This window comes from Phyllostomus discolor, chromosome 1 (genome assembly GCF_004126475.2).
Source record: "Phyllostomus discolor isolate MPI-MPIP mPhyDis1 chromosome 1, mPhyDis1.pri.v3, whole genome shotgun sequence".
Taxonomy (NCBI): domain Eukaryota; kingdom Metazoa; phylum Chordata; class Mammalia; order Chiroptera; family Phyllostomidae; genus Phyllostomus; species Phyllostomus discolor.
The window spans coordinates 143,881,064-143,908,426 of record NC_040903.2 but is presented as its reverse complement, the minus strand read 5'-3'; the positions used below and the strand labels follow the sequence as shown (position 1 = coordinate 143,908,426).

Genomic DNA, 27,363 nt, shown 5'->3' with positions numbered 1-27,363 from the left:
CATGCCAAAACTTTTAAATTTTATATAGTCCCATTTGTTTATTTGTTCCTTTATTTCCCTGCCCTAAGAAATGTATCTGTAAAAATATTGCTACATGGAATGTCTGAAATTTTATTGCCTATGTTTTCCACTAGGACTTTTATGGTATCACGACTTATATTTAAGTCATTTATCCATCTTGAGTTATTGGCAATTTGTACCTTTCAACCACCTTCAACCAATTCCCCTACTCCCAACCCCTGTGATAACCACAAATCTGATCTCTTTTTATGTGAGTTTGGTAATTTTTTTTAGAGACCACATGTAAGTGAGATCATACAGTGATTTTCTTTCTCTTACTTCACTTAGCACAACACTATCCAGGTCCACCCATGTTATCGCAAATGGCAGGACTTCCATCTTTTTATAGTTGAATTGTATCTCTCTTTTTTTTAATATTTTATTTATTTATTTTAAAGAGAGGGGAAGGAAAGGATAAAGTCAGGGAGAGAAACATAGATGTAAGAAACATTGACTGGTTGCTTCTCATACACACCCCAACCAGGAGGGAACCCACAACCCAGCCATTTGCCCTGACCAGGATTGTACCAGCAACCTTTCACTTTAGGGGATGACACCCACCAACTGTGCCATACCGGTCAGGGCAATATATATACCACATTTCTTACTCACTTACCATGGATGGCTACTTAGATTGTTTCCATGTCTTAGCTATCGTAGATAGTGATGCTGTGAACACAGGTATATAGATATCTCATAAATATGGTGCTTTTTTTCTTGGAAGAAAATTAAATCCATATTCCCAGAAGTGAAATTGCTGGATCATGTGGTAACTCTACTTCCAGTTTTTTAAATACTCTATTTCTATTTCTATTTACAAGGTTTTAAATACTCTATTTCTATTTCTATTTACAAGGCTGTACAAGGGTACAAACACTGGGAGATATGGTTTATTGGGGGCCACCAAAGTAACTACCACAGAATAGTTACATTTTTCCCAAGTGTCCTATACCTATGTATTTGTCTTTTCAAGTAACCAAAAAAGCTTATTTAAAATAGTTTCCAACATGTAATAGGTCGCACTCCTAATTATTACTAAATCTATAGTCTATTTCTTTGCCTATTATTTTTATTTGTCAGCTACATTCATAACCATTCTAAAATAGCAATGATTGAAATCATTTCAAGCTATTGTATCTTTCCCAAAATGTTCTGTACTTTGTCATTCAAAATGCGCTTTGTAGTTGAAAAACTTTGTAGGGGTTCAAATATAATCAACTTTCACCTTTCTGAGCTGTACTTTCTTCTTTGGAGGAAAGTAACTTCCCCTCATATATCTTTAGGAATGCTATCAACTTCAAGAAACAAAACACCCAAGCAACAGAGACATAAGAGTAAAGACTTTTAATTATTTTACACAACAAGGTCTAGAGATAGGTGGTTTCCAGCTTGATGCAGCAGCTCAATGACATCACATCATCAAGTATGCAGGGGTTTTTTATCTTTCCATACAACCACCTGCAACACATTAGCTTTTCATCTTTAGATTTGTCACCTTAGTCATAAGATGCTCCTCACGCAACTCCACTAAGGAAGGAAAAAGAGAAGATGGACCTCCCTTAAAGCACTGTCTTTCACCTGAAAGGTAATTTTTTACTAGAAGCTGCCTTTCTTCAATTCCTGTCAGACTCCGGACTACCCTCAAATTGCACTGGACCTGCCACTACAGTATTATCTAGCAATAAGAATCAAGTATCACTGGGCAAGAAAAAAGAAGCCCACGCCAAGCATAGCCAAGACTGTCCTGAGGCTTTAGACACGTAACAAAACTCTCCAGTTTGTGGCCACTTAGGTGGCTCTTCGCTTAAATCTCTTAAAAACACTCTCTCTCTGCAGGATCTTGTAAATACGGACCTTAGCGTCTTCTTACCCACTTCAAACATGGCTTCCAAGCCTCCTTTACCACCTTGATCAGGTCTAGACGACAGCGCAGGCTTCATGCCCATTTCCAAAAGGGCCTCCTCCCGCGAGACTGCGGTTCTGAGTGCGCAGACGCAAAGGAAAGTCCTCGTCCCGTCAAAATGGCGGTGGTATTCCTGTGCGGGCGCAGGGAGCTTCTCCGCCTGCTACGGCCCCAGCGTCAGGTAAGGCTGCGCCAGGGCTAACGTCGAGATGCTGCCGTGTTCCTGTCACCCCAGCCAGGGTCCCCTCGTTCTGGAGTCGTGAGCAGACGCTTACCTGCTCACCGAAACCTTCCCATGACCTCGGGTCCCGTGAGGACACAGAAGGGTTACCTTCTTCGACCCCGCGGGCTCCGCGGCCTCGTATCTGTCTGTTCCTGGAACAGGCTTCACCCCTGCCAAGGGAACCTCAGCCTCCACTTTTGGGCCCCGGGGTGGGCCTGCGGTAGGTCAGCATGCCTTCGGGCCAGCCTTCTGCGCGTGGAGAGTTACAGTGTCCTCACCTGTAGTAGCGGGATGCCTGCTTCTTGCGGAGGAGGGGGCGGGAAGAATGGGCGTAATACGCGACTTATACTCTCGATGAAAGAGCTTCATCCTCCTTTTCTGCGCGCAGTTTCATAGCATCGCAGGGCCCTCTCAGTTGCCCCGGAAACCGCGGACAGTTGGGGTCCTATTCCCAGTCGGCCGGTGCTGCGGGCGCCCACGCTATGCCCTCCTCGCGGCCCCGAGCCCGCGCGGCTTCAGTATCTCAGCGATCTCGTTTGCAGAAGCCCAGGTAAGACGCCTTTCGTCCCTGCAGTGTTAGAAGCCGTGCTTCTTGGTTGATTTTTTTTCTGTTTTGACTATGGGGAAATAGGATGTGGGGGAGAGTTCTTATCCGCACTCCATACAGTTCCCCAGAATGCTAGCATTTCTGCTTGGAATAGATTTTCAGATCAGTTGGAATGATTGAGGAGAGAATTATGTTACATACATACCATTGTTTCCCAGAGTGGGGCCAAGCCACTGATGGTGATATGAAGTGTGATTCCAGGTGTGTGTGTGTGTATTAGAAAAAATGTAAATTCCACATCATTTACCTGATTTCATGGCTATTGACATTTCTTAAGATTAGGCCAAGTAGATATTTTGTCTTCAAAACTGAGTTGTTTTAAGGAAAATTATGAGTATAACAGTTTGAGTATGTGCATGCCAGTGACACTCACATGACTGAAGTTTGGAAAACACTGATACAAGAAATAACTTTAATGAAGTCTTACTATAAACAAGTGAGTTATTTTCCTCCCTTAGGGGCAAAATAAAATGTCCTTTTTAAGAGCTGAGTTCTGTGGATATGTAGGCTAACCTGGGAGAATGAGAAGTAGGGAGTCAAGGGAACAACCTAGTACTGGGTATTGTAAGGAGACCCTCAATTTCTGTGTTCCATACTGAATATTACACATTGCTTCCTTTTGCTACACAGGTTCAGGCCCCTCCAGTCATTCCTGCAACTCCCTCACCCACAGCAATAACTGAAGTGGCTTCTGGAGAGACTGCAGATGTAGTCCAAGCTGCTGCAGAACAGACCTTCAGTGAACTAGGGCTGGGGTCATACACTCCAGTGGGATTGATCCAGAACCTCCTGGAATTTATGCATGTTAACATAGGCCTACCTTGGTGGGGGGCCATTGCTGCATGTAAGAGGAATGCATCCTGGACAAGGGTGGAGGAAATGGGGAACTGGAGATAGAACTTTAAAGAATGCAATTTTGTGAGGATATCAGGAAATAGTTGCAGAAGATTAAGGGGTCAGAGAAAAAATGATTCAAATGAGGGATAAACAGTCATTATACATATATGCACTCTACCTGTATTTCCTAAAGGACTTGTAAAATCACTAGAACATCTGTAATTCAAAAAATGTAAATATTTGAATGTGAGCATGGGGTTAGAATAAGGGGACCTTGTTAGCAATGATGAAGCTTCCCTGGATTAGGAGAGAAAGTCTGGTCAAGCACCTCAACCCAAAATTGGGAAGACACTCTCTTGCATTGCTCCTCTTGTAGGCTGAAACTGTGCTTCAAATTCTGTATCTTCCTACACCTTGCTCCTGCAATCATCCCTTATCTCCCTGTGTCTTCAGCTTCTCCCTTTTACTGCCCTAGTCTGAACATACAGACATGCTCAAGCATATCATGTGCTTGCAGGAAAATCTTTTTCCCTTTATCCTTAGTTCATCTTTAACTATTCTTCTGTCTCTCCCTCCTTTCACAGCTGTGGTGTTGTTGGGTTTGTTTGTTTGGTTGGTTGGTTTTTGTTTTTGTTTTTTTAATTCTCACCAGAGGATACTTTTCCATTGCTTTTAGAAAGAGAGGAAGGGAGAGAGAGAAACATCAATTGGTTGCCTCCCACACACACCCAGACATGGGGTTGTATGTGCCCAGACCAGAGTTCAAACCCACAACCTGCATATGTGCCCTGACCAGGAATCAAACCTGCAACTTTTTGGTTAAGCTAAGGGATGATGCCCCAACCAACTAGGCCAAACCAGCCATGACTCATACCTGTTGTTTAAAGGAGTATTCTGTATCCAATGGACTTGCGTCTTTCTTTCTACTCTTTGACCCTCAGCAATCTAACTTTTACTAGTACCACTTTATTCTGCCAGTCACATCATTGCTAAATCCACTTTTCTTTTTATACTTCATCTTTCTGTTAGACACTTTAGATTTTGAGATATATTTCTTGGCTTTTATGACAGTCTTCTGATTTTCTTCCTGTCTTTTTTTTTTTTTTTTTTTTTTTTTTAAGACACCTTGATTGATTGCCTCTGGTATGTGCCTATACTGGGGATCATACCCACATCCTAGGCATGTGCCATGACTGGGAATCAAACCCATAACCTTTTGGTTACAGGATGATGCTCCAACCAACTGAGCCACACCAGCCAGGGCTCTTCCTGTCTTTCTGACCACACTTTTCCCATCTCCATTGCCCAGTACCCTACCTACTCCAGAATACCAGTGCTGGTATTCTGGGTTCCATCTTTTGCTCCCCTCTTTCCACTGCATACCATCCATCATAATGTTAGTAAAGCCTAAACCTGTATCTCCCCTCAGCCCCCATCTCTTTTTAGCCTACACCCACTTGTCTATAGATACCATAGTTAAATATTTGTTGGGATGATCAGGAAATGTGAAGTGTAATAAAAGAAATAGGAAAGAGCCATGGCTGGTGTGCACAGTGAATTGAGCACTGGCCTGTGAACAAAAGGTTCAATTCCCAGTCAGGGCACATGCCTGGGTTATGGGCCAGGTCCCCAGTAGGGGGCGTGCAAGAGGCAACTACACATTAATGTTTCTCTCCCTCTCTTCCTTTCCCTCTCTCTAAAAATGAAAATTTTAGGGGGTGGGAAAGAAATAAGGAGGAGCTTAAGCAGTAGGACATCATATTACCTCCTGGTTTAGAGGTTTCTGAGTCAGGAGCTTTCAAACTTTATACTTGGGAACCCAAGAGTTCTATAAGGGTACCTCTGAGCAGAGCAAAGGCCAGAACTTAATCCTATAGCCAGGTTATTTTTATCCATTAAAATATAAGTATATTAGGACTACACTTAAGAGTTTGGGGGACAAGAAATGTTCCATTGATGATAGAAAAGTTTGCAAACCATTGATCTAGAAAAGTAACTTCTATCACCTTTTGTTCAAGGAAACAAATGAGACTCCTGGTTAATTGCTTAGAGAAATTAATATTAGACTGTTGTGATGGTAAAGCAGAGGACTGAGCTTTGAAGGAACTAACTCATACTCCTACCCTTTGTTTTGGGCCCCTTGGGTATGAGTCACAGTGTGGGAAAAACTAGAATAAGAGAAAACCTAAAAATCTTCAACCTTCTAGCTGCTGAACTGCTTTAATTTTACTCCAATCCTAGTGTGTATTTTCCAGGTACAGTCTTCGCCCGCTGCCTGGTGTTTCCTCTCATTGTGAAGGGCCAACGAGAGGCGGCCAAAATCCACAACCACTTGCCAGAGATCCAGAAGTTTTCCACTCGAGTCAGAGAGGCCAAGTTGGGGGGAGACCATGCTGAGTGTGAGTCAATTACAGAACGAGTGTGGGAGAGGGGCACATTTACACTTTTCCTGACATTCTGCTGATCATCTAAGTCAGGAGTTGCTACTGTGGGGCACATCCTAAAGATTTGCCTGCTTCTTGGGCCATTAGGTGACTATCCCTGGTGTGCTTCCAGTGACTGGCCAGGGTCAGTTAGAAATGTCATGGGCCAGTTGAGGAGGATGGTCACCTCCACCAATGTAACTGTCTGCCCAGCCACTAATTTCCCTCGCTTTACAGTTTACAGGGCCTCCGCAGAGATGGTGTCGTATCAGAAAAAGCATGATATTAAACTCTTCAGACCTCTCATTCTACCTCTGACTCAGGTAAGCAAAAACATTTACATTCTTATTTTATCCTGAACCTTCTGTTTCAGATTACCTTCTGTTTCCCATGCCCTAGACCCCCAAAAAGCAAGTGGTGGTAATATTATACATGGTTTTCAATAATGGAGTAACGAACTTGTCCACTCTGATAAGAGGTCCTGACACTGTTTATCCTGTGTAATAGGCACCGATCTTCATCTCCTTCTTCATTGCCTTGAGAGAAATGGCCAACCTTCCTGTGCCCAGCCTACAAACAGGTGGCCTCTGGTGGTTCCAGGATCTCACACTATCTGACCCCACCTACATATTGCCACTGGTAGTCACTGCTACAATGTGGGGTGTTCTTGAGGTAAGCCCAGTTTGGCCAAGTGCCAGGTCTGCGAAGTGAACTGGGATTAGGGCTATAATGGTTTCTCCCTAGAGAAGTAAGAGTCAAGTAATAAATATGAGCCATAGTCACTAAAATTGCTGCTCTTCCTCTGCCTTTTTTTTTTTTTTTTTTCCCCAGCTAGGTGCTGAGACTGGTGTGCAAAGTGCTGACCTTCAGTGGATGAGAAATGTTATGAGAGTGATGCCCCTGGCAGTCTTGCCCATAACAGTGCATTTTCCCTCGGTGGGTAATGATTTCCAGGCTGGCTCCAAGTCCTTCCAGCTAGCCCAGCAAGCTGACCAGGGATGCACCTTCTCTTCCTTCTCTTCCAGGCAGTGTTCGTGTATTGGTTCTCCTCGAATATGTTTTCCCTGGTCCAGGTGGCTTGCCTCCGGATTCCAGCTGTACGCACTGCACTTAAAATCCCCCAGCGTGTTGTACATGACTCCAGCAAATTACCTCCACGAGAAAACTTCCTAAAGAGCTTCAGAAAAGGTAAGGGCCTGTCCTCTGGGAATTAGGACCAGGGGAAAGTGGTCTAAAAACAAGCATGAGGTCAACTATCTTACTCTTTGTTATGTAGGCTGGAAGAATGCTGAAATTACTCATCAGCTACAAGAGCGTGAACGGCGCATGCAGAATCACTTGGAGCTAGCAGCCAGGGGTAAATAATCCTTTCAGGCTAAATTCTGTCATTGTTTCTCCCTTTCCTTTATTCATTGAGCTTCTCTTCTTCCCCCAGGTCCCTTACGACAGACCTTCACCCACAACCCTTTGCTACAACACGGGAAAAATCCCCCTCCCAACACCTCTAATAGCAGCAGTGACAAACCAAAGCCAAAGCAGCCCTGGCGAGACACACTTGGCTGAATTCTGTTACCTGCTCGTTCTGATGTTAACTCTGCCTTTCTAAAGACTTGGTCTTAGAACAAGATTCGATGTTGGGCCCTTGCCCCAGACTGAGAAACTGGGGCATGGAGATGTTCATTTTAAACGTGGATTCCACTATAAACTCTTTCATCCAAGTTAAAGAGTACTGGGGAGCCAAGTGAGCTTCCATCCATGGAATTAGTCAACCTCTGTACTATATGTTGCTTCCTGGTACTTATTAAATGGAGAGCTGGATTGTGTACTCCAGTGAGATAAAGAACAGGTCAGTGGTGATTGCTCTTGATGGCCCATGCTCTTTGGAAGTGTCTCAGTGTAGTGGCCTGGTGTCAATAGCTTAGAGTCCCACCTGTACATGTGTGTTCAGCCACATTTACCTTGCCAGTCATAGAGGGATGCCTGATGAGTTGAGATTATATCTAAGTGAGTAACCATGTTCATTTACCCCAACATTACTTCTAAAATGTCCTTCAAAGATGTGCTCAAATTCAGAGTGGTAGTTTCTATCACTTAACAACCTTAACATTTCACTGCAGCAGCTTAGGTATAGAGATTGGTTGCATCAGCCTTTAGTAACTAGCTTGAGAGGGAAGAAATACTTGGATACTTTCAAGCATTAGATTGTTTTTAGCCTTCCTGCCAGGCTAATAAGAACTGCCCCAGAGACTATATAAAATGAAGTGACTCAAACCTTAGGAACATAAAACCCTTTTATTGTCCAGCACCTATACAGTTGCATGTCTCTGTAAAGGAGACAGGAAGTTTGGAGCATTATTGGCTCTTTTAAAGGAAATGAGTGGGTAGGCACACCCAGGGGTGAATGGATAGTTTAACACATGGGAATGTGCTCCTGGAACAAAAAAGCCCACACCTGACATGATCCTACCACGGTCTGCTTTATCATCCCTTTTTAAAAATCTGGAACAATATGTAGCAAAACAAATAAATTACAGTCCATCCCTCAAAAAACAAGTTCAAATGGTGAAGCTGCCTAGACCAGGCTTCTAGACAGCTGCCCCCAAAGAAGCAGGCTTTCCTTTTCCACTTCCTTGGCTCTGGCCAGTAGAAGACAAAAGGCCCTTGCTTTTCACTACTCAGGATTCTGGGTGTTAGTTAGACTTGGGATCTTGTTGCTTGGGCATCTGTCCTTCATCTTCCAAATCCATCTCTGCAGCAACTGACATACATAGGACCTGGAGGTGCCATGTGGCAGATGCTACAAAGAGAAGTTTGAATCAAAACTCAGAAGAGGTCAACTGGAGTGAGTTAAAGTGGCAGGGAATGAGGTTGGGCCAGAGGAGACAACAATTCAGTTAAACCTTAAAGTTAACAACAGGAAGGGGCTATGGCAAAGGTGACTTGGGACAGGATTTGCAGAAAAGACAAAAATGGGGTGGGGGGGGCATTAGCCAAGTCAACCTGAAGATCCAAGTCTTACCCACAATCCTTCGGAGGCAATGAGGTCGTTTTTGTTCTGGCACTCTGATGATGAAGAAGTAAAAGGGCAAGCCTGAGAGAGCAATGCCAATGCCAATGAGGGAGTTGATGGTATCACTGTAAAGTGGAACGGCCACCAGGAAGATGGTGCAGCAACAGAAGACAATGGGGAAGAAAAGGCTGAGCTAAGGGCACAGAAGAAACAACTAGAAGTTAAACAGGTCAGGACTGACAGCCAAAATAACCCCACCTCAGGTGAAGATCAGAGCACTGAGCTGCCTTCCCATTTCTTCCATCTCAGCACACTGCCACCAAAAATCTGAATAAACCATCTCGTAAGCATCTTCAGAACAGATGGAGCAGGTAGGTTAGAGGTTGAGTTACCTTGAGGGAACGAGGTCGATCAGGCTCCTTCCATCGCAGATAAAGCTGACCCACAATTGAGAGCCCCACAAAGAACCAGTAGCTGAAGCTATAGTAGTTAATGAGCTGGAAGATGTCCTCTACACACAAGTAGACCAATGCCATGATACCCTGTAAGCACAAGTCAGCTCCTCAGGCCCTTTGTTACTTAAGGATTTTCACTCCCTGTTACCAAATCCCTCTTCTTAAGTCCTCAGTCTCCCCATCTGTGTTTTTCTGTTCCCACCCTATTTAGCACCTGAGTTTCAATACCTCACTCCTTTTCTCTTGGGTTGGTCAAAAAGTCTTTAGTTTTTTCTGTAAAGTAAAATGCATTTTTCATTTTCACCAATCACTTTATTAACTTTGATATTTTGAGTATGTCCACTATCTCCCACTATTGGCTTCTGGTGGGTAGAGGCCAGGAGTGCTGCTAAACATCTTCCAATACATAAAACGGCCCCATAGCAAAGAATTACTTGGGTAAAATGTCAATACTACCAAGAAACTTTGCAAACCACTTTTGACGTGTTCAATCAGTCACAACAACTTTTCCATACACTGCACAAATCTTTTTTGTGTGTTTCAGTTGCATTTGTACCATTCTTGAAATAATAAAGCATAATGTGCCAAAAAAAATGTGCATCATCTTCCATCTTCAATATTAAAATGGCTACACAAAAATTCACCAATTTTGATGTTTCTTTTTAAATGCACACTGATACGACAGCTGTCAAAGTACAATCTTAACAAAATTGTTTTGAATAAAGTTAAATATACCTAAGCACTACTAGAGCCATCATACAGAAAAAATTAAATGAACTTTTTGGCCAACCCATATTAAGTCAATAGCCTTGGGGGGAGGGGGTTTCTGTGCATTCTTAAAGCCTTTGCCAAGTTAACCCCCTATAAAGCAGAGCTCAAAACAGTTCCTCAAAAATCTTTTGTCTATGAGCCTCCCCATAATGGTTCCAACCTGCATTTAACTCCACACTGCTTTACCTCAGAAGCTTCTGATGCTGTTTGCCTTAACCTGAAACCTGTCTCTCCTGTTTACAACCCTAACCTTAAAAACCTACTTTGAATACATTTAATCAAAGTCTTTTCTCATTCACCCTCTACCCCCACGGAAGTAAATGATATTTTCTTTGCTTAAACACTACATCACTCAATATCATTACAATGTATCCGATGTGTTTTATGCCTTATTCTGAACCAAAGGAGGTTACCGTTCCTTAGGGAAGGTAAATTCTCTCCTAAGCACTGCTGCAGCAGTTAGTACAGTGTCTTGCCCACAGTAGGTGTTCGTCAGTAGTTTTTCCATTAGAATGTCTTTGAGAGCTTTCAGGAAGCTAGGACAGTTGCATCTGCTGTTACTTGTTTCCCCCATCATGTGGCTTTCAGCCTTATCCTGGGGATCACTTACGTTGAAGAGCAGAGCAGGCACTGGGGTGAACCGCTCAACATGAACCATGCTGATGGCATCAGGGAGATGGCCTTCTCTTGAGCCCACAAAGAAAAGCCTATTTTGAGTAAGATAGAAGAAGCTGAGAAACTTGTGGGGCAATGGGTACGGCCTAGTTTATGAGACACACATCTCCCTCTCTGTCATCCCCCCAAAAGAGTTTGGATAATATGAGATGAAGTTCAGTATTGAGATTAGTAAGAACTAGATGCTGCTGATGGAAACGAGCACAGAGGTTGTAAATGACATTTGGGGAGCACAGTGACTAAAGTCTGGGTCCTATAAGCCTTACCTTCCCCTGCCATAGCTTTCAAAGTACCAGTGAAAGATACCACTCATACCTAGAAGCAGCCACAATGGAAGCATTGAGGCCACCAAAGCAGGATAATGCAACTGCCAGTGGAATTGTCCAGTTGAATATTCCAAAAATCTGATCTGCAAAAGTCTAAGGAAAAGAGTCATTAGGGGTGAAAGGCATAGACAAGCATGTCCCCAGATTCCCACTACTTGGAACCCAGCCCTTCCACAACAGTGGTAATAGGACCTCCTTACAGGTCCTGTATCCCAGTATCCTCTTAAGGACTCTCCCTTTTCTGGGACTTTGAAGAGCAGCACTATACCTAGAAGCCCACAAACATCCCCAGCCTTCTGCTAGTGCAGATTGTTTACCACAGCAACAGCATCACTGGCCAGGATGTCCCTCATGTCTAGCACGGTGTAATAGGCCACATTGGTCAAGATGTAGATGATGGTGACAATGGGCATGGAAATGGCAATGGAGAGGGGCAGATTCCTACAGCCAAATAGAATAATAGATACATTAGTCCCACAGTTGCATCCCCATCTCTTCTTTAATCCTTAGACCCTGTCACACTTGCATCATTTCCCCAGTGCCTTTGCCACCTAGGATAGTGACTTAAGCTTTGAACTCTTAATAATTAAAGGGCATCAAGGGAGAGGAATGTCACATTTGGAGAAAGGGCTACTATGCAAAAAAGTGTGTCACATCATAGTAGCAAAGGAAGATGGGAGGTTGGGGGGTGGGGTTGCTTGGTTGGGTTTTTTTTACATCCAAGCAAGGATTCTTTCTTTGAAATTGTGAACATTGAAAAAAAAATGTAAATATTGACAAATTTGTCTTACAGTTGAGAAATATTGTATAAGAAATTACGGAGGCAAATTGTAAAGTCTCATGTCACCATAGAATAAGATAGTCCCTTAATAGGAAGAACAATCTGTACCTGAACAAGCAACCTGAGAAATATGCCCACCCCAACCCCTACTCAGTTTGAGAAGCTTGAGTACCATCCTGACCCCTGACCAAGAGAAAGATGCAAAGACCTCTTAAGGTCTCTCTAGCAACGGGTGTCCAACTTGGGGCCTGCAGGCTGCATGCAGCCCAGAATGGCTGTGAATGTGGCCCAACACAAAATTATAAATTTACTTAAAACATGACACGTTGTGTGATTATGTGTCACAATGTAATATGTGGCCCAAGACAACTCTTCCAGTGTGGCACAGAGAGACACAGTAAGATTGGACACCCCTGCCCCAAATGAAGCCATGATCTTTGTAACACTTCACAGTGAGACTGTGGGGAGGAGGTGGAAGAAACACTCGCAAGTCATTCAGCTTCTGTCTGATAGGTGGAAACACCACCCAGGCCCCATCTTGCTTCTATTATCTCCCCCCCACCCCCAGGGTTGCAACACTGGAAGAGTACCAGGAGTATTTGTTTCTCAAAGCCGAAAAATACTTATTATTCTTTTAGCTAAAAATTTATAGAAATCCCACTCCCTCGTAAGTCTCAATTCCCAGAATCATTGAATTTCAGAGCCAGGAGAGGCTTTAGAGATCATATAATTCAACCCACTGTATTAGAGATAAAAAAGCAGACAGATGGACTTCCTCAAGGTCATCCAACAAAACAGTGGAAAGAGAGGCTCCAGACCCTTTGAATCCCCATCCACTGCTCTTCACTGTGCAGAACTAGAAGGTAATTTAGAGTAACAATGGTGAGGTGATACCTTTGAATGAAAAAAAGAAAACTATGCCATGAATCTGAGAAAGAAAGGGAAGGTTTCTGGGAATCTATGAACTTAAGTTGTCCATGTGGGGATAAGGGTGTGTGAAAGACCTATCAAGGAAAATCTCTGTATTAGAAGCACACACGATCACATGGTACAACCTGCCTTAATATAGGGATGAATAAGCAAATGTAAAAAGGCCCTTTTTAATTTTGGAAAAGGCCTCTTAAAAATTTTTTTAAACATACACAAAGTTCACTTCTCAGCGATTACTGTGATCACAGACAAGTTACATTTCTGGACCTCAGGCCTCCCATCTGTAAAATGGGGCTGATGAAAACCTCACTCAGTGGTTGTGGTATGCTGTCTGGCATGCAGTGGAAGCACAGTAAATGATGTCTATCATTGCCTGAGGGAAGTTGGTGAGGTACCTACCTCTCAGGATTCTTGATCTCTTCAGTGACATAGTTGAGGGTGTCCCAGCCAGAGTAGGAGAACAGAGCTGAGTACAGTGCCAGGGCAATGTCACCCATTGCATATGATGAACCCTCAAAGGAATTCTCAAAGTGAGTTGAGGCTCCTGGAACCCAGAGAACATGGGAAGGCAGGACTAGTAACCTACTCCCCAACTTCAAAGTGATCCAGAAAAGGAGTGGAAGAATATGGCTAACAGGAGGTAAGTGGCTTAGAACACCTTTGGCAGCAAGGGGTCAGTGAAGGAGCAGGGATGGGCAGATTGCAGGGTATGGCATGGGGGTCTTGACAGGAAGGCCCCAATGTGGCTTCCTAGGAGTAGAAGGGCTGGAGAATAGGAGTGATGCAGTTCTGTTCTCCCTTTCTAACACCAAACTGAGCTGACACAGGGTAGAGGGAAGGCCAGACTCAATATGCCCAGGTCAACAGAGTAGTTGTAGAGTAGGTGTTCAGATATGGAAACGAGGACTGGGTACAAGGAGTTCATTTCTACCATAGCCACAGCATTGAGCTTCACAGCCAGCAAAAGCTATCCCCCAGTGAATGGCTGGCAGCCCTTTTGCCATGATCATCCCCCTCCGGGAAGCAGCACACATAGAAGGTGAAGGACGGGCTTTAGGGTCAGTAACTGGGTACAGATTTCAGCTCCACTACTTAACAGCTAGGGTCTTAGGCAAGATACTTATTTCTGTAGATTTAGTTTTCTCATCTATAAAACAGGAATAATAGGATCTACCAAATTAGATAATGCACAAATGGCACTTAGAGGAAGGCGACTTGTAGAAAATGCTTGACAGATATATGATGATGTTACTATTTCTCACCCTGGCCAAGTCTCACGATGCCTGCGATGATGACGGCGATCAGAGCCAATACTTTAGCATAGGTGAAAACATCTTGTACCATTGTTCCCCACTTGACATAGGCACAGTTAATGAAAGTTAAGAGACCTGAAAGAAAAATAATACCAATTGATAACCGGCTGTACTATCCGGAAGGCCTTTGACTTCCAAGCAATTTTTCCAGTACCAGTCACTAAATAGATCTGTGGCCAAAGACAAGTGTTGGGTCAGACCTGAGCTGCACTGGAAACCTCTGCCCAGGACATCCTCACCAGCAGCATGTAAAGGAACTTGCTGAGCACCTGTGTACATAGCGGCACACACAGACACACAGACCCTCAGCGGGATGACAAACAGGTGACACAAAGTGATTGGATTTCCTTACATACAAAATTGCTCACAGCAAGGGGAGGCAACTTAGCTCTAGGGAATTAGGGTGTGTTAAGGCTGTTGTCTCTGAAAAGTCACGGTTTCTCCTCCCTTCCCACCCCCTACCTCCGATCTGGGCTCCAGGACCCAGTAGCACAGTGCTGTGGTATTTCTATTAACCTTGACGAGTGCTGTTACGACTTATCCAGTGTCTGGGCTAGCAGGTCAGGACATGCGGCCAAGGATTAGGATGGAGGCCAGACTTCCTGCTACTGCCTGCCAGCTCAGCTGCTTGTTTTTGTGTTTGGAAAGATTGTTGGAACCAAGATTCCTACAAAATGGGGACAGGGCATTTTTCCTGACCAGACAATGAAAACCCAAGAGCCACAGACATTCTTCAAGTCCTTCCCCTGACATAGAGGCAATCCCTTCAGAGCCAGAGTTCTTAACCTAGGCCTGATGTTCTTTATAAAGTGTTATGTAGATACATCCAAAGTATATGCCTTTTTCTAAAGAAAGGTCCAGCCCTGGCTGGCATGGCTCAGTGGGTTGGGCTGCAAACCAAAGGTCACCAGTTCAATTCCCCACTAAGGCACATGCCTGGATTGCAGGCCAGGTCCCCAGTTTGGGGCATGCAAGAGGCAACCGATCAGTGTTTCTCCAGCACACTGATGTTTCTCTCCTTCTTTCTCTCTCCCTTCCCCTCTCTCTAAAAAATAAATAAAATCTTTTTTTTAAAAAAAGTCCACAACTTTTGTCACAACCTCAGAGAAATCTATTACCTCCCACAAAAAGTTACAATCCACCTCAGAAGAAATTCAAGATGGGAAGCCCGCACATGCTATGAGGTTGACCGATAAGAATTCCAGGATGTGGCAGGGAATAAAGTCAAAAGAAACAATTCTGAAATTCAGCAGGATGTTCCTCAGTCCCCCACCAGCCTCTTAAACAAGCAGGAAGCATGCACACCACAGCTTCCCCACTGTGGCAGAGTGAATGTCGGCCACTGCTCCCTCCTTCCCAGCTCAGCACCTGGAGCACAGGAAAGATGGCTTAACAGTTCTTCTCCCAAGGGTTCCCAGGGCAAGGTCAGAGTCAGCCTGCCTTATCAGTGGAGAAAGTGAGGCCAGTGCTGGGTTTGCTTGCTTCAGGTCATCAACATAATCAGGAAGTACTTGCTGTCTCAGTTCTGGCAGTGGTGTGTCCTTCACTGTCTCTAGTTCTCCCATTTTCTTGTGTCCTGGCCGCATTATACTCACCTGAGGCTACTTCATCCTGAGAAGCAGGAAAGACCAGCCTCTCAGGATGGCAGTCCTTTCTTCTGTCTGTTTCTCTGTGTTCTTATACCCTTCCTTTTCTACTCCCTGCCCAAATTCTTTTCTGCTCTTCCCAGAAAGGGACATTCCTGTCTCATACAAGCACGTGCTTTTCTGCCTAATAAACAAGACAATAAATAATCAAATCTTATCATAGAGCTGGGCAAAAATGCACCCATAACTCCAGGCCATCCCAGTGCTTAGTTAATAATTAAAGACACAAGTATACACTCTCCACAAGCACCCTACAAAATGGCTAAAGTACCTGTATCTCATCCTCCCCAAATCTTTCAGATCTGTCGCTCCTCCTCAGCCAGTCACCCATCCTTTACTCCCCAATGGACTTCTTCCTCCAGCCACTCAGCAGCCCTGGTGCCCCTTCTCTTCCTCCTGTAACCCTTATCTCTAACCCCTGGAGCTCTGCTTCTGTCCTGCAAGTAGAACAAACAGCAGGGACAACTGAGGTGCCACAGCCACAAAGGAATGGGATCCCCTAATTAAAATTCACAGTTTGCCCTCAGAGTAACCGTGGGTCACAATACCAAACTGGGAGAGACTAAGGGACTCATTTTGGTTCAGTCAGTCTGCAGCCCTGTGCCAGGCAAGTGGGCAGGCAAAAGCCAGCTCATCATCTTTTACTATAACAAATTCTGAAATGAAAACACATAGATTGTTCACATTTTAATCCCTACTGCTTTTCTACACCCATATCCATCCACTTGTATTCCTCCTTTTACCCACCAGCCCCCCACACCCAACCTTATTTCTCAGTCCCCCATCTTGCCGCAATCTGCTCTCTGTATTGAGCATGGGGCAGGGGTCGGGGGTGTTGGTTTGAAAGAAGAAGAAAGAAACAAAAAAGCAGAAGAACTGCCCGAAGAGAAGCCCTCACCTTCTCCCACACCCTGCTTCCTCAAGGGCCTCTTGGCCATGACACAGGAAATGAGTATGGGAAGTGACAGTGCTGACTGGGCTCTTCGTCCCCACCCCCAGCAGATACAGCTGACCAGAGCCCAGCCAAGGACACTGCTATTGAGGTGGAGCCCAACCTCCTGCTTCAGAGGCAGGGAAAGGAGGGGAACATGGAGTTAGAATATAAAGGCAGCTGCAAGTTAACTTCAAGGACAGAGATGCCCTATCCTCCTCCCTCCAGGTACAATTCGGTCTCCACCCAACACTGGCCCAAGTCCACAGGAAATAGCCTGAAATCACTGTGGACCCTTGGCCAAGGGTCAGTTTCATTCCTGCTTTGACACCTACTTTAGAGAAAGGAGAAGCTACGAAGAAGTCATTCCTATAAGCATCTAAAGAGATGCTCCTGAATGAGTCATCCAACCCAGCCTCCCTAGGCTCCTGGAGTAGGAGGCTGGTTCTAGCACTAAGCCCCAGCATCACCTCTGGAACTAAAAGCCAGGAGAGCAACCACCTAGGTTGATCCAGAACAGAATGAAGCTTGCAGATCCACTCAGGATCAGATGCCCAGATTTATTACAGTTTAGATGCCCAAACGAAGAAGTCCCTGAAAAAGAATGGTAAACCTACAATTCTCCCAGCACCACTAGTTTTAAATACATACAGTGTAACACAAAACAGGATGCTACTGAACCCATTTTCTGTTTCAAATGCCCAGGGACTATAAAACCTCAATACTTTAGTAGACAACTCATTCCATTTTTAAAGAAATCAATAGCTCTTCTTTCCAGTGAGCCAAAATGTCTTCCTCGCAACTTCTATCCAGTAATTCCAGGCCTCTCCTCTGGAGCTACACAGAATCAAGGAAGCCGCTTCTCCATGAGGCCCTTCTCATCATGAGACATGGACATCCTGTCCCATTGAGTCTTCCCTCTTTCAGGCTAAAAGCCCAGTCTCTTCAGCCTCTAGCGTGACAAATGCGGCTTCTAGACAACTCACCCTCGCAGTCCTCTCCTATGCACTCACGGCACTTCACACTGCCAGTGTCTCCCTGGACACCACAGACATTTTACAGACTGTGGGATTGCAGTTTGAACTCACCGCCAACAACAGCTCCTTTTTGCCCCACCTCGGACTGATGGGCTTTTCCCTCTCCCCCTTTTTGGGACTAGAAAAGTGATTTAAAAAAAAAAAAAAAAAACAAACATCGCACTTTACATTCCTTTGTGAATTGTTAGGAATCATTCCCATCAGCTAGAAATGGATTTTTTTCCACCTTAATTTTGTCAGTTCTAATGCCTTCAAGTTCCAATACAAAACTGACGGCATTTGAACTAACTTCACTGGAAGTCACTGATAAAAATGTTGCCCAGGATTGGCAGAGCCCTATCATCTATCACTGCAGACCTTCCTCTATGCTGGAATTATTCTAGAACGTAAATCAAGAATCCACCAAACTACCCTTTTATCTAGTCCACTTTTCTCCACCTGGTCAGCAAGAACACCATGAGAGCCCCGGCCGGGTAGCGTAGTTGCTCGGAGTGTTGTCCCGATGCACCAAAGTTGCGGATTTGATCTCTGGTCAGGCACATACAAGAGGCAACCAATGAATGCATTAAAAAATGGAACAGTAAATTGATGTTTCTTTCCCTCAAAAAATAAATTTAAAAATTTAAATGAAAAAGAAAAGAATACCATGAAAGTTTGCCAAGAACCTCTCTGAAATCTGCACACATGTCTCCATTCTAACAACCTAACGATGCTATCAAATAAATAAAATTAATACCTATCTATACTAGAATGTTCATGACCATTGCAATAGTCAAAAATTAGAAACAAACCAAATGTCCATCAACAGTAGCTAAATCAGTACAAAGGAATACTAAACAGCAGTGAGAATGAGCCACCTATAACTAGTGAACAAGCCAGACACAGAAGAGTACATACCCTTTATATCTATTTGTATAAAAACAGGTGAAACTAATCTACGCTACTGGATATCAGAACAGTGATTTCATGTGCATTTGCGGGGGAAGGGGGTGGGGCAGAAGGGAGTGACTGGGAGTCACACAAGAAGGGTTTGAGGGCTGCTTTTCTTGATGCAGACACTGGTTACATATGGGTTCAATTTGTGAAATTCATCAAGCTGTACACTTATAATATGTACTGTTCCTTGGTGTATATTACATTTAAATAAAAATTAGAGTTGAAACCATGCTCAGCTAACAGTACAGTTAGCTGAGCATGGCTTCTTTTTAGAGAATCCATACAGGTTCCTAGAGATGCTCCTTTCTTCTTATACTTTGCTAATCAAGTAAGCCTAGAATTCGGGCAGAAATCAACTTCAAAATATCAGTGCAAAATGCTCAGAATCCACCTTTCTTTCTTTTTGGGGAAGAAAGTTATCACAGGTTACCCTTTGTGGTGGACAGAACAAGGGCCCTGGGAGGCAGAAGAGTCAGTGTCAGAGTGACATGATGCAAGAAAGACCTGACTAGCTACAGCTGGCTTTGAAGATGGAAGGGGGCCATGTGCTAAGGAACGTGGGCAGCATCTAAAAGCCACAAAAGGCAAGAAAATGGCTTCTCCCCTCAGCACAGCTGACACATTGACTTCGGCCCAGCGAAACCCATTTCAGACTTCTGACCTGTGCAGCAGTTAAAATGTAAATTTGTGTTGTTTCAAGCCAGTAATTGGTGGTATTTTTTACAGTAGCAATAGAAAACGAATATGTCACTCAACAGCTTCCTTTTACACCCTTCCTGTTCTCCAAGATCCTGGAGATGCATGGTAGTGATTCTGTCATCTCAGATCATTATAAACCCTTTCCATTTGTCTGCAAGTGGACAGCTCAAAACATTTAAAGAAATGACATGTATCACTATTTCCTTAACTCTCTTGGTCTTCCTTTTTGTTGGCCTAGATATGTTGGCCTATTGGTTTTCTTTTAAACTTTAACTGATTTGAGAGAGACAGAGAGGAGAGAAACATTAATTTGCTGCTCCACTTACTTATCCATTCACTGGTTGACCGTGGGTGTGCCCTGAGGGGAACGAACTCGAAACCCCAGTGTATCAGGAGACGCTCTAACCAACTGAATGACCCAGCCAGGACAGCCTGTTGGTTTTTTTATTAAGCCCTTTCTAGATTAGCAATCCTCTGTTAGGAAAAAATGGAAGAAAAATAGAACTGGCCTTCTTCTTTCTCACCACCATCTACTTTCATAGACCTAAATTCCATGCCCTTGCTACTCTCACTCTGAACATTGCTCTGGCAGAGGTGTCCAACCTTTTGGCATCTCTGGGCCACACTGGAAGAAGAGTTGTCTTGGACCACATGTTAAATACACGAACACTAACAAATACTGATCAGCAAAAAAAAAAAAAAGTTTTAAATAAATGTATGATTCTGTGTTAAGCTGCATTCATAGCCATCCTGGGCCAGATGTGGCCCACAGGTGGTGGATTGGACACCCCTGCTAGAACCTTTGATTGCCCTCAGTCTGTCCTTCAGATCTTAGTTCATTCTGGGCATCACGCTTCAGGACACTCTTCTTGCAGTTCTGGGTCACCCTTTTATTTTGTCTTAGTAATGTCACCTTCACCAGCTCTTGTATATCTTGTGTTTAAAAATATAAGCCCATCAAAAAGCAATGTGTTCAATCACTTTGGTTTCTTCAGATGACTCTCCTTTTCTTCCTAAGTAAGATCATTTTCAACTATTTTATCAGAATTTCATTTTAGCCCTGGCTGGTGTGGCTCAGTGGATGGAGTGCCAGCCTTCAAACTGAACGGTTGCTGGTTTGATTCCTGGTCAGGGCACATGCCTGGGGTGCAGGCCTGGTTCCCCAGTTGGGGGCGTGAGAGAGGCAACAGATCGATGTATCTTCTCACGCATTGATATTTCTCTCCCTGTCTTTCCCCCTCGCTCCCCTCTCTCTAAAAACAAGTACATAATAAAAATAATAATAATTTCATTTTAAAGAAGCTCTTGGTCTTTTTATTTTTTAATCCCAGGTTAATTCTTCGCCCTGAACTTTTCTGCAACCTCTTTGCCTAAAATTTAGAGTGTATTTCAGAGTGTAAAATGCAGAGTGGAACCTAGCATTTCTTTTTCTAGGAACAAGCATAGTCACATCCTCACAAGGATTCTACATTTCCCCTGGTTATGTTAAATAACCTCTACTGAGGGCGAGGGTGGGGTAGTTGCAGTGTTGATAAAACAATGCTGATTGTCATTCATGAATCCTGGAAATTCATCATATTATTCACTCTCAGATATGTTTGAAATTTTCCATAATAAATCATCTTTTTAAAATGTGTACAGGTACTGCTTTTAATGGAATGCAACTGACTTTAGTAAAAGATGCTCAGGGACTTGAGGCTTCCATCACCACCATATTTTTCCCTTTGTACAAACTTTATCATCTTTATTAGGAAAGCAAAGTATTCCCCCTGATCCGATAGTGTGCTGTCTATGTCCCCAGGGACATCATTCCTGGCTCTTTTTGCTTTTATCCTCTTGTTCTCTTCACCATGCTTCTTGCTTAGGATTAGAATTTATTTCTATGCACTAGTACTAGGAGAGACCTCCAAAATTCCTTATTACACCATGTAATAATTCCTCTTCCCAAGGTAAGCAGCTAGGATTAACAGAGGCTGTGTCCTTGTGTACTTTCTAAGAGATGGGCACATACCTGTAACTTCCGTTCAGCTCTAAGAAACTGACCTGCAGGCAGAGCTGGAAGTGGCGCTGGGTGGGACTGTTCGTTACACTCACTGGGAAGTAAAATCCTTCGACAGGTCTGCATCTCAGTATCCCGAAATTTCCCTCTCACCACAGTCAAAAGAGTCAAAACATGACCTTGCTCAGAGGAGCAGGCATCTCTTATTACAGCAGGTCGTCATACAAACCCATCTCTTTCTGCTATACTACATTAATCTCAGGTCTTTTGGCAAATCCATCATTTTTTAACAAAATATACTCTTTTGTGTCATATTCTAATCAAATATGAAACAGTTTCCTCCTTGTAGTAAAAATAAAAAATCAAATAAATATGTTTAGTCTTCAGTGTTTATAGATAGGAGCCCAAAAACATCATTCCCAATCTTCTTTTCTATTTTCTCCAAGTGTATTACTGAGCAACCTTTCCATCTTTATTCTTCCTATCATCTTATCAGAGCCTTTTTCCTTTCCTTTAAAATTTCAATTTAAAGCCTTATTAAACACATCTCTTCTAGCCCAAGGAAATCTGCTCTTTCCCTTGCCAGAGTCTGTCTTTCCGGTACCCTGGCATTTACAGCCAGATACTCTGTGTTTTTTTCCTTCGCATACACAGCTTTCAAATGACAGTGAGATGGAAATTCCACCTGCCACTCACTTCACCGCCTTGAATTTTGAAGTCATCAGTAATACATCTCAGGTGTCTTCTGACCAGGGATGCCACTCATCCCACAGCGCTGGCAGAAAAATGGCGATCTGTGGGACTTAACGGGTGTGAACAAGCTTTTCGTCCTATGTTGCCCGAGAAAAACCACGTGTCTCTGCATTAGGCTGATCGTCATATAATATACTCAGAGTCACCTCACTCGGGGGCAGCCAAGCTCCCTAACTGGGATGCTCCGGCGTGCTCACACCCATCTATGTCCAGAACACTCTACCACTGCGGTTTCCTCAGAAGGACAGATGTACATTCTGAACAAGCCTCAGAGCTGTTTGAGCCAGACAGTTCGAGTTTTTCCTCCTTTTCTCTACTGCCTGTTTTGTTTGGGATGCCTAACTCTACACACCTTAAAATGGTGAAATACACTTTCTCCTCTTGGCTTCCTTCAGGTGTTATTTCTCCCATCCTTTCCGAGGTGCTGTTACAACTCTCAGAGAGCAGATGGTGCTCAGACTCTTACCTCTTCAGGCTAGAGAAGCATTTTGCTTACTCAGGCATCATGGGTGAGAGCATGTGGCAAGACACACCAAGCAAATCCTTAGGGGTCACTGAATCAGATCCTTGTACTCTGCCTCCTGACACTCAGTCAGCACTTTAGTCACCGCGGTTCTGCACCATCAGGGAGCAAGCAGGCAGTGCGTACCAGGAGGGTCTCGTATTCAGCCCCTCCATCTGCTCCCTTCCTTCCCAAAGCTGGCTGGTCCTTGTTCACTGGATCCTTTCTGGTTTGCTCAGCTAGGTCCACTTCAGGTCCTCAGAAACAGGACCCCAAGCCTGAGTGAGCATCAGAACCACCTACAGCTTTGGGGTTCTACCTCAGAAGTCCTGATGCAGGCAGTCTGTGGCAGGGTTTCCCAGGGAAGTCCGATGACCTGCCGGCTATGGGCGTGCTGCCTTCAGTAATCACAGAACAACCCTAAACCCGCCACTTACTTCAGCGCTTCTCTATCCTGCCTGAACATTGGCCTCACTTGACAAACTTTAACAAAGTCCAGTGCTTAGCAGCCCCCACCCAGGCAATGAAGTTGGAAACTGGGGTGGAACCAAGGCATCAGTAAGTTTTCAAAGCTCCCCAGGTGATCCTAAAGCACAGTGACAACTCAGAAGCTCTCTTCCCCAAGTCCCCATCAGCTCTCCTCAGCAGCAAGTTTCTGCCTCTTCAATGCACATTCTCCAAGCCATTCCCACTCTTCTTCTACCCAGTGGTACAGACTTATTTGGTTGGGGGAACAAGGAAGGAGAAGAAGAGGCCATGAGTAGCTTTTTTTAATCCTTACCAGAGGATGTGTTATTTATTGATTTGGGGGGGCAGGGTAGAGAAATGCCCATCAGTCTATTCCACAGATGCCCCAACCACACCCTGACCAGGGATTGAACCCACAACCCAGGCATGTGGCCTAACCAGGAATCGAACCAGCAACCTGTGGGTGTACGGGACGGCACTCCAACCAACTGAGCTACCCGACCAGGGCACTGTGAGTATTTTTTAAACCTCCTGTGTAATTTCAGTGTACATCTAGGGATGGGACTCACTGTCCCTGGCTCCTTCCCCCACTTCCTCTAGGCTCTTCCGAAGCAGAGAGAAAAAGAACAGATAAATGAAGAGACCATGGGTGAACCCCCGAAGAGCCTTGAGGATCAAAGCAGCACGGAATTCTACCTCCCTCACTGCTGATGAAGGTTGTTCCAAAGTTCACATGGACCCCACGGCTCTGACTGAGGCCTGTGTGTTGCTGTGAATGTGGGACATGAAATGAAAGTTTCCCCACCATGAACTTAAAATGGCTCTTGGGAAAACCCCTCCAGGAGAGATAACCAGCTTCCCAGCATAAAGTTCAAAGAGCAAAAATCAGTTTGGGGGCCCAGTATCTGGCTGTTCTACCTCATTAGCCACAAGTTCATAAAGTCAGTCATTCTAATACCAGGAAAAACTGCATGTGACCAAAGTTTTCAGACAAATATACAGAGATCTGAAGTCCTTCACAGTCCACAAGCAGCTTTAGCAGACTCAGTAGGAAATGTGTGCCCGCCCCTCGGACTGATTCCTACAGCAGCCCTCAGCAGCCCTCCGCAGCCCCCCACCACCCTGAGGGCCGAAAACACACAGTGCCCTTCTCAGCCAAGCTGAGTCTGGAACCTTATCTTGAGTTCATTCATTCATCCAGTTAACATTTACTGAAGCACCTACTACATACAAGTCACTAAGGTCAAGTGTCAGGGACACAAAGACTGCAGTAGTCTGTCTGTTCACAGAGGCCCCTGAATATGTGCTGCTGGCTGACTAGTATAGTAGACGGACTGAAGACACAGGAGGTAAAATATCCTGTTAGCAAAAGGCAAAAGAACAGACTAAAAAAAAAAAAAAAAAAACAGATCATACGGTGGGCAAGTGTATGCAGGAACAGAATTACCCAACACAGCTAACAATGGGCCAAAGCACGGCAGCTCCAAAGAAAGGGCCATTGGGTGAAGCTGGACTTCTGGACACCCAGACCCAACCCTGCCAAGAGAAAAGTTCCACCTCCTGCAAAGAGGAAAAAGAGTCTCAGCCCCCGAAGCTACTGTAAAATTAAAAGTAGGTATAACCCTGGCTGGGTAGCACAGTGGGCTAAAGCATCAAAGTGTCATCCCAATATGCCAAGGTTGTAGGTTCAATCTTTGGTCAAGGCACATACAAGAAGCAACCCATCGATGCATCAAAGTAGAAAAACAAATCCATATCTGTCTAATCTCTCCCTCCCTCCCTCCCTCCCCACCTTCCTCTCTCTCTCACTCAAATCATTTTTTTTTAAAGTAGGTATGTTATCTTTATCTTATAATTGAGAAAACTGAAATCACCTGGGCCAGCTACAAAGCTGGTATACATTCCACCACCCCATGTGCCTTCCTATTTGGATTCAAGGATGTGAGACTGGGAGTGGCATTGTCTCCCCTGGGGTAATGGAGCTCTGGCTGCAGAGAGCTAGAGCAATCTTGAAGACCTCTGGAAAATCAGAATCATCAGCCTCAGGAAGGGCCATCTGCACACCTCTCTGGTTGGGAAGAACGACCATTTATAGTACCCTGGACAGGACAGCAAGTTTTTTCCGAGCTCAGAATTAATCGATTATCCATCCATCCAATCATCATCCACACAACAAGCATATATTGAGCACCGACTGTGTTCCACGCCCTGCACAGGCTCTGTGATTAAGACCCAGGCCCCAGCCTTCACAGAAAAGTGAACGTGGACAATTACAGGAGCGAAAGTGTGAAAGTCACTACGAGGTAACCCATCCAGTCTGGGGCAGCGAAGGGGGTGCTGATGGGTACCAGGACCGCTGTTATCTGGCCTGAGTATATAGAGGCTGGTGCTGGGGTTGGGGGAGAGGAAGAAGAATTCCCAGCAGAGAGGGCAACATGTATATTACCCTGACAATGAAATCAGCAGTGAGTGAAGTCACCCACGCATACAAAAAAATTTACCTCAACCAGCAATTTTCAACCAGTGTACCCAAGAATTTTTAGAACATGCAGTATCTGACTATTTAGTCAGGGGCACTGACCTCTTTTCCCTTACGTTGTCAAATTAAAACATGACAACAGCCATCACAACAACAGCCGCCAGGTGTGAATGAATCAAAATCACATCAATTTTTTGTCAGATTGGCAAAAAATGTATCTTCTGGTGTGCTGCAGAATTTTAGTAATTAGTTTACATGTTCCATTAGATGAAAAAGGTTGGAAATCGCTGCCCTAAGCAATAATTGGTAAATGATTTCAAGAAATATCAGTAATGCTGGCTGTAAGTCACAGCAGTCCCAAAGGAAGGTTATGCCTATAGAGGGACAGCGAGCCACTCCGACAGAAGCAGAAACCTTTATCTGCTCTCTTGAAATTGTCATCGTTTGAATAGAAAAGGATGAAAGTATGGCAGGAATTATAGATCATACCTCTATGAGACAGAGACCACATTCTAGAGATGAAGAAACTGAGGCTAATAAGTTCACTCTGCCTGATTCCATGCTCTTAACCCCAGGATTGCTGCCTCCCAAAGGGATGAGGGTGTCCTCTGCACTGTTCCGGGGAGAGAAATGCTGGCTCAGGGCACCCCCCCTCCCCCAGCATTCCAACCATGGAGAAGACCTTATTGTAGAATAAGGATATTTCATCCAGCTTTTCCAGAAATAGACCCCCAAGCCCAGCTAAAGCAGGCTTAAGTCTTTCCCATAAACTCCTCCCCTGACCTCAGCCCCTCCCTCTAATGACCACCCTCCTTGTCTTCACTGTCAGTCTTCTGGAAAGTATATCTAAGCTACACTCCCTGCCCTTCCCGTGTCTGACATCCACTCCACCACTCCATTGAAAAGACTGACAGTTTCCCTTTACCTCCTACTTGCCAACTCCAAATGATGTTGGCTGTGTGGACCCTCCTCTGGGCTCCTTCCTGCCCTGCATTTAACCTACAGGGCACTAGAATGATTTACATACCTGTCTCTCCCATTGACTGTGAACTTCAGAGTAAGAGTCATCCTTGTATCCCCAGGGCCTACCCAGAACTAGGCACATAGCAGACATTAAGGTTTCACTGGATGAATAAACTCTGAAATCCGACTCCACCCACAATGCCCTGAAATTCCCCTCTCCGAAGTCACCAGTGACCTCCATGTTGATAAATCCAAGCAACTCCACTCCTTATCTAGCCTGACCTTTTAACAGACTGGACACTGTTGACCACTGACTCCTTCTCAAATTGCCCTCTTCCACTCATATTTTCCACCTCTCTCTAGATGCTCTTCTCCACCTTTTTGCAGCATATTTATCCCTTCATGTTGGTATCTTCAGAACACTGTCCTAAGCCCTTCTCTCCTCTCTTTCTACATCCCGTCCCAAGATCACCTCATCTGCTACTGTGATTTCAACTGTTATCTATATACTGAAGATTCCCAAAAGTACATCACCAGCACAAGTGTCATGATTCCAGATACATATGAATATCCAACCACCTACCTACTGGACATCACCAGGTACAAACTCAATCTATCCACAACTGATCCCATCAA

The 27,363-nt window shown here is 44.4% G+C and overlaps 2 protein-coding genes across 4 annotated transcripts in view; one reads left to right on the top strand and one right to left on the bottom strand.

Annotated features, from left to right (window-relative positions):
* The first annotated feature begins 2,048 nt into the window (after window positions 1-2,048).
* On the top strand, window positions 2,049-7,898 carry OXA1L (OXA1L mitochondrial inner membrane protein). The gene is made up of 10 exons (XM_028507392.2): window positions 2,049-2,144; window positions 2,575-2,736; window positions 3,424-3,637; window positions 5,886-6,029; window positions 6,291-6,376; window positions 6,561-6,725; window positions 6,885-6,989; window positions 7,079-7,241; window positions 7,330-7,410; window positions 7,489-7,898. Exons 1-10 carry the CDS (start codon window positions 2,082-2,084, stop codon window positions 7,614-7,616), a joined length of 1,311 nt encoding a protein of 436 aa, XP_028363193.1. The 5' UTR covers window positions 2,049-2,081; the 3' UTR covers window positions 7,617-7,898.
* A 428-nt stretch (window positions 7,899-8,326) lies between these two features.
* Window positions 8,327-27,363, bottom strand: part of SLC7A7 (solute carrier family 7 member 7) — a 31,556-nt gene continuing 12,519 nt past the window's right edge. For all 3 annotated transcript variants that reach the window (XM_028507509.2, XM_036030381.1, XM_036030390.1), the window contains exons 3-10: window positions 14,264-14,389; window positions 13,401-13,545; window positions 11,608-11,731; window positions 11,280-11,383; window positions 10,900-10,996; window positions 9,456-9,605; window positions 9,073-9,256; window positions 8,327-8,850 (exon numbers count right to left, since the gene is read on the bottom strand). In XM_028507509.2, the coding sequence (XP_028363310.2) occupies window positions 8,744-8,850; window positions 9,073-9,256; window positions 9,456-9,605; window positions 10,900-10,996; window positions 11,280-11,383; window positions 11,608-11,731; window positions 13,401-13,545; window positions 14,264-14,389 (1,037 nt within the window). In that variant the 3' untranslated portion in view covers window positions 8,327-8,743. The remainder of the gene's footprint in view (window positions 8,851-9,072; window positions 9,257-9,455; window positions 9,606-10,899; window positions 10,997-11,279; window positions 11,384-11,607; window positions 11,732-13,400; window positions 13,546-14,263; window positions 14,390-27,363) is intronic.

What these genes read in the sequence shown, in the direction of transcription:
- OXA1L (XM_028507392.2), top strand. Translation starts at nt 2,082, where the DNA reads ATGGCGGTGGTATTCCTGTGCGGGCGCAGGGAGCTTCTCCGCCTGCTA. An exon ending in TGCTACGGCCCCAGCGTCAG is followed by an intron (nt 2,145 to 2,574) that starts GTAAGGCTGCGC and finishes TTCTGCGCGCAG; the next exon opens with TTTCATAGCATCGCAGGGCC. An exon ending in GTGGGGGGCCATTGCTGCAT is followed by an intron (nt 3,638 to 5,885) that starts GTAAGAGGAATG and finishes TGTATTTTCCAG; the next exon opens with GTACAGTCTTCGCCCGCTGC.